This window comes from Schistosoma mansoni, chromosome 1, assembly GCF_000237925.1.
Source record: "Schistosoma mansoni strain Puerto Rico chromosome 1, complete genome".
Lineage (NCBI taxonomy): Eukaryota > Metazoa > Platyhelminthes > Trematoda > Strigeidida > Schistosomatidae > Schistosoma > Schistosoma mansoni.
Genome location: NC_031495.1, coordinates 55010891 through 55016890, shown reverse-complemented (window position 1 = coordinate 55016890; position 6000 = coordinate 55010891). Strand labels below are relative to the sequence as shown.

The window sequence follows — 6000 nt, the reverse complement described above, 5'->3', positions numbered from 1 at the left end:
ATAATTAATATAGAAATGAAGTAAATCAAGATTTTCTCTTCAGTAATAATTGAATGACGTTGGAGACCTCATGTAAAGGGCCGCCAAGTTTGCCGCTAATCGATTTTCGCTCTCTTATTAATCTTAGTTAACAAATCATTTTAAATAATTATCAAGTTTGTTAGTGTTTAAAATGGTGTCAATAACATCTTAATTGCATACTACCAGATAAATAATTGAGTTTGTATTTCTTAGCTCTATATGTTCTCAACTTCTTATTAGAACTAGTTCAGAAAGCCTAAGATATCTACACAAGCTTGTTTTAATCCAACTACGGTGTTAAGATTTGAAATAACTGTATCTTAATAAATCTTGAGATGAGGTCAACGTATACTCATCATAACCCAGGAAGCATTCCTTAACCACTGTCAAGTAATTGAGACCTTCTTGCATGAATACTTCCATTGTTTACCATTTACCTAAAAGAAATCCTCTTGTTCCTCACAAATAAAATAATCAAAATATATAAAGGACATTACTCTTCGCAAGTGGCATTATTTTTCATCTTAAAGAATAATCCAAACCTTTACCACTTGGAGAAGCAGCTTTCAGAGATTTTTGCTTGTTTAGTATGAATATTTGAAAGTTTTCTTTTTAAATTACAAAAACATATTTGATCATTGATCAAATTATTACTAACTTACTACTAGGAAAGGGGTTTTGTAAGTTGTAGCAAATACTTTTCTAAAATTAATTTTCATTACTATGAACTTCACTTTCTTAAAACGGATAAAAAGTTTACCGATTTCTTAATTTAAAATTATTTTTCATAACTCACTTGATTCCAAATGAATTCATCACCTTCCATATTGAATAACAACATTTACAAAACTAGATTAATACAGATAGTTTAATTAGAAAGCAATTATTTACTTATCTATGAATATATCATTGTGTAAAACATTTCCAGGACTCAGTAGCTAAGTGGATAACGCGATGGGGTTTGTAGCTAACGCTACTGAGTTCGAGTCTCAGAGTGAATATCAACTCTGAGATGCAGGTACATCCAGCTGATGAGTCCCAAATAGGACGAAACACGCATCCTGGATTCCAATGATAGCCACTATCCATCTTTGCTTATAATGCTTGTGACTTCAGGCAATATCAAGGCAGTTCGCACAGTATGCACATATGCCAACAAGAGACTGATCAATTACAGTCCTAAATAACAATGGGAAGATACAAGTAAACAACACCAATTGAAATTCCAGGAAATGTTTCTCTCCCTTTTTTTTCATTTTCGCTCTTACAATATATCTCCATTTCACATTTTCATACATACATACATACATACATAAACCTTGATGTGTCCTACACATATATGCAATGAAATAATTAATCATGAATTATCAGCCTCTCTTCACCATTTAACCGATAAAACTTTAATTCTTCAAAAATGCGCGATATTTTAACTAATTCCCACATCAATGAAATAATAAGAATTTACATTTTTCAATCACATAAATTAGGAAATAAACTAGGTGTTTACCTAAGCATTTCCAAACAAAGATCACAGTGGTTAGACTTCATCATTTTCATTTTGCATCAATGAAGTTAAGTTCTGATTATCTGTCTTCTCGATTGAAAAGTGTAGATAGAATATTATAATTATTGTTATTATTTGAATTCCGGTTACAACATTTAATTATTTTATCTATTTATCTAAACACATAAATATTGGTACGAATTGGCACCAAATATATATGCGCCACACAAATCTCGTTTGATTTGTGTGAGGGCTGTGATACTGCCAGGGCGCCCAAACTGTAGCAGGTGGTTTTCTTAGAGGGCCACACCCGGAGCCTTTGACCTAAAAGTCTGATCCACAAGAAAGTGGAGCATCGTGAGACGATGCAGTCCCATGGTAACCGGTGACCAACAATTGGTTCACACGCCATTTGTTCCTTCAGGATACTGGAGCCTATGTGCACCATCAGTTTGGAATCAGGGTCTTCCAACTCCCCTAAGTGTACCCTCCGTGTCCACCAACCCGTATAGAGTGCCAGACATTCGCTTTTCATCCTCTCAATTTCATAAACTACACCCTAGTGTGAGAAGGCAGTGAGTAGGACTTCCCTGGTAGAGGCTATATACGCGTGACCATGTGAAAGCATTTCGAGAGAGAGAGCGGACTCTCTCCACTCTCGGCCGTACCAGGGCATTTGGGGCACAACATTTTAGTAATTATGTTAGTACGAAAAACGCTTCATGAGGATTCGCTAAGTCTGGTGTGTTTGTGGAGATTATTGACCTTTATGGTTCTTATTACGAATTGATTTTTATTAGACAACCATTGAAAACCGGAAAGCAACGAATGTCTGCTTCGTTCGGGAATGTGACTCTTCAAATGTTCACAAAGGTTGTCTAATTAGAGTCAGTCCATCATGTGATTTATACAAAATGACTTACTCAATGCCTACTTCATGATCAATTAAAAATCACTTACAGTACAAAATAAATGATTTCTCGCTGTCTATAAATTTCATTCATGGGTTATATTGACAACAGAGAAAAAGCTGGAAGTGTTTAGATATAAATCACTATGATTATTCAAATACAAATTTTACATTTAAGACCTCCTATTTACTCGACGGTCAACTTCTGTCAAACAATTCGTTTACATTTCACAAATATTCGTATACATAATGGTTGTATTTTTATTTATTACAATTTGAATAACATTTTGATCTAATTCAACTGAAGAAACTGTCTGACTGTTAAGTTCCATAGATTATTGATTTTAGAATTTTTATTATCAAAGTAGAATTATAGTTAACACATCTCTTAAATATGTAGTTATACTAGTTGAATTCAGTTTTGCACTTAAATCAATCTAATGCATACTTCTTAACCGTTTTAGTTTCTAAGCCGGTAGGTGTATTTCATGATTTTTAGAAGATAATGATAGTAATTATTAGGTAATTTAATTTGTAGATTCGTTTGCAAATGTAAAGTATGTTAAAGCAGCAATTATTTTGAGTATTATACTGATGTACCACATTAACACTCTAACATACATTATGAACATTTGTAGTATCACTCACAATGAAGAACAATTTATCAGTCAGTCAACATAGAAACTGACAAAAATCTACATCCGCTAGATTATCCCATTGCTTTAGCATAGCAAGATGAATGATAATTGTATCGACATACATATAGTAGCAGTGATAACAAGAAAGATAGGATGTAAAAAAGAAACGAGTCTATGAAATGATGTCTCACAAAATAAGATTGAAAATAAAGATTTTCAGGAAACCGATGGATAAATCTATTTTCATCATTATTATCCATTATTGATGAATATCACCACACCTACTACTTTTTCGTTTAATAAACAGTGATAAATTACATCAAATACACGTGAAATGAGTATGCTGTAAAACTTTATCTTTTTGTTTCTTTAAACATCTTTAGCCCTGAACTGTTGGAACAATTATGGATTCAGTTGTATCGTTACTTACCAGGACCATCAATGGGACCTAAACTATCTTCTGGTAGTTATCTTTTATTTTGATATAACCTGCATAAATTTTGAGTAAATAGAAAATAATTAAGTGATGTACGTTAAGCACAATAATAATAGCTTTCTTTATGAATTCTCAGCTAAAATCCTGGATACATTTGTCATATTTACAAGTTTTGGTGTTGCGTACAAGCGTTTTGTTAAGGAATCTTCAAAGTATTTCTGGGTTTGAATCCCGTGTGAGGGATTGTAGACGCGCACTGTTGAGGAGTCTCATACTAAGACGAAATGGTTGTCCAGTGCCTTCAGGTTTTTCATGGTGGTCTAGCTTATATTGACTCGTGAAGTCAATCATTAAAATTTATTTTTAAACATTAAATTACTTAAAAAACAATTTAAGTGACGTTTGCTGACCAATATCTATATACTCGACTTACTGAAGAAGATAATTAGTTATCTATCAAAATTCTTGCCTAATTTTATCAAACTATACAAGTATTGTTCCCAACAGTCACGAAAAACAGTTAAAGATTGAAGTTTAGTCAAATAAATAGTTCAAAGACCAGTGGATTGAATGAATGTAGACAATTATTTATGTTAGGGATTGAGAAATAAAACTAAATTTAATCATCTTTGTATAAATACGTGTAAATATCGTGTGAAATATGTATACAGTTTTATACTTATACAATGGTATCAACTATTCTAGTTCCACTCTCATTAACTTTTTATGATATTATGTTTACAGTCTTTGTTATATACAACAAATGAATTCACAAAATCTTATATTGATAAGGTTATTATGCGGTAAAGTTTTGAAATCCTCCTAGTGAATTCTGTGTCAAACTTTTCTGTTGAATAGTTAAGCATTTCTAGTGTGACAGTGGCCATCAAGCTAGCTTAGCGAATACATGGTGCACAGTAATTATTGATCAAGACTAAAACTAATTTCATCATTATATTTCTTTCAGTTTTTAGTGTAATCTATTATTGCATATATACGTAGAAAATAAATATACATCTATGAGTATTTTCAACAGAGATGGATAATATCTAAAGGTGGAGTCCAAGGTACATGTTTCATACTATTTCCGACTTGTCAGCTGGATATACTCGTATCCCAGAGACAGATCAACATTAGTGAGTAGATCCAAATAATCAATATGGAAGTGAATATAAGTATTTTCAAAAATAAACTTTAAAATTATCTCTACTTAGTTAAACAGCATCCTATGTTAACGTTTTTAAATTCGATTGTGTTCCATTTTTTCTGTAGATTTATCTGCAAATATTGAGCTTTCTGTAAGTGTCGATAATTTGGAATTATTATATCATAAAAATCAATTGGTAAGTTATCTTATAGTTCGTTTACGGTTATTTACTCTCTATTTATTATGTACACATATTAGCAATGTTTGTTTCAGGTGTGTGACTAGTTAACTTCACTAAAGTATACATCACATCAGGTTTTTGTTAGACAATCGTGACTAGAAGTAATAAAATCAACCAGTTTACTAACATCACTTTCAAGTTAAGTTTGAATGATTCACTGAGTGTAAATGATTGAAATAAAAGCAAGATCTAATACATTCAGTTGCTTGGTAGATCAGATTTATTTATTGCATGATCTACCAACACAAGATAGTATATTATTCAATGAAATATTATAGACAAAAGGTACTGACAAAAATAAGCATACTATATAAATTTTCATGATTTTATTCCAATTTATTTATTCATAGAATAATTATTCATCATGAAGTATCATTAGTAGATTTGGATTACATTATAATTCCATTTTTATTTCCCAATCAAATAATAAATAGAAAATTTCAACTCGAAGTAATAGTAGTTGATCAGAAGGGGCTTTTGTGGAGATTTTAGTATTTCTATAGTTGAAATCATCAGTCAATTGAAGTTAAACCACCATGGAAAACCTGAAAGCACTGAACAGCCGTTTCGTCCTATTGTGGAACTCATCAGCAATGCACAAGCGCGATCCTGCCTTGCGAGATTCGAACCCCCGGCCTATCAGTCTCGCACATGGGCGCTTAACCTCTAGGATCACTAAGCTGGCATCCATCAATTGATTCAATTGACTGATGATTTCAACCATAAAATTACTAAAATCTTCACAAAACCCCCCTTCTGATAATAATTATATGCTCACTAGTGACTGGCGACAAAAAGTATTTCCTGGAGTTCAACCGGGTCTGTTATGAGATAGTAACCGACTGAAGACAATGGTGAATGGTTGCTCAATTTTGTGGATTGGTTGAAGTTAGACATTATACCGTAGGATGGCGGCTGGTTCAGTGGTCTATCGGTTAAGCGTTCGCGCGCGAGACTAATAGATCCTGGGTTCGCATCTCGAGAGACGGGATCATGGATGTGCACTGCTAAGGAGTTCCACAATAGGACGAAACAGGTGTCCAGTGTTTCCAGATTTCCATGGTGGTCTAGCTCCAATTGACTCATGATTTCAACCAAAAAAC

At 32.8% G+C, this 6000-nt stretch overlaps 1 protein-coding gene across 1 annotated transcript in view; it reads left to right on the top strand.

The window, feature by feature from the left end:
* The window catches only part of Smp_063680 (hypothetical protein), a gene marked incomplete at both ends in the record, with an annotated part of 36132 nt that overhangs the window by 7901 nt on the left and 22231 nt on the right, over positions 1-6000 (top strand). The window contains 2 exons of the mRNA XM_018794902.1: positions 3457-3536; positions 4782-4852. Of these exons, the coding sequence (XP_018649268.1) occupies positions 3457-3536; positions 4782-4852 (151 nt within the window). The remainder of the gene's footprint in view (positions 1-3456; positions 3537-4781; positions 4853-6000) is intronic.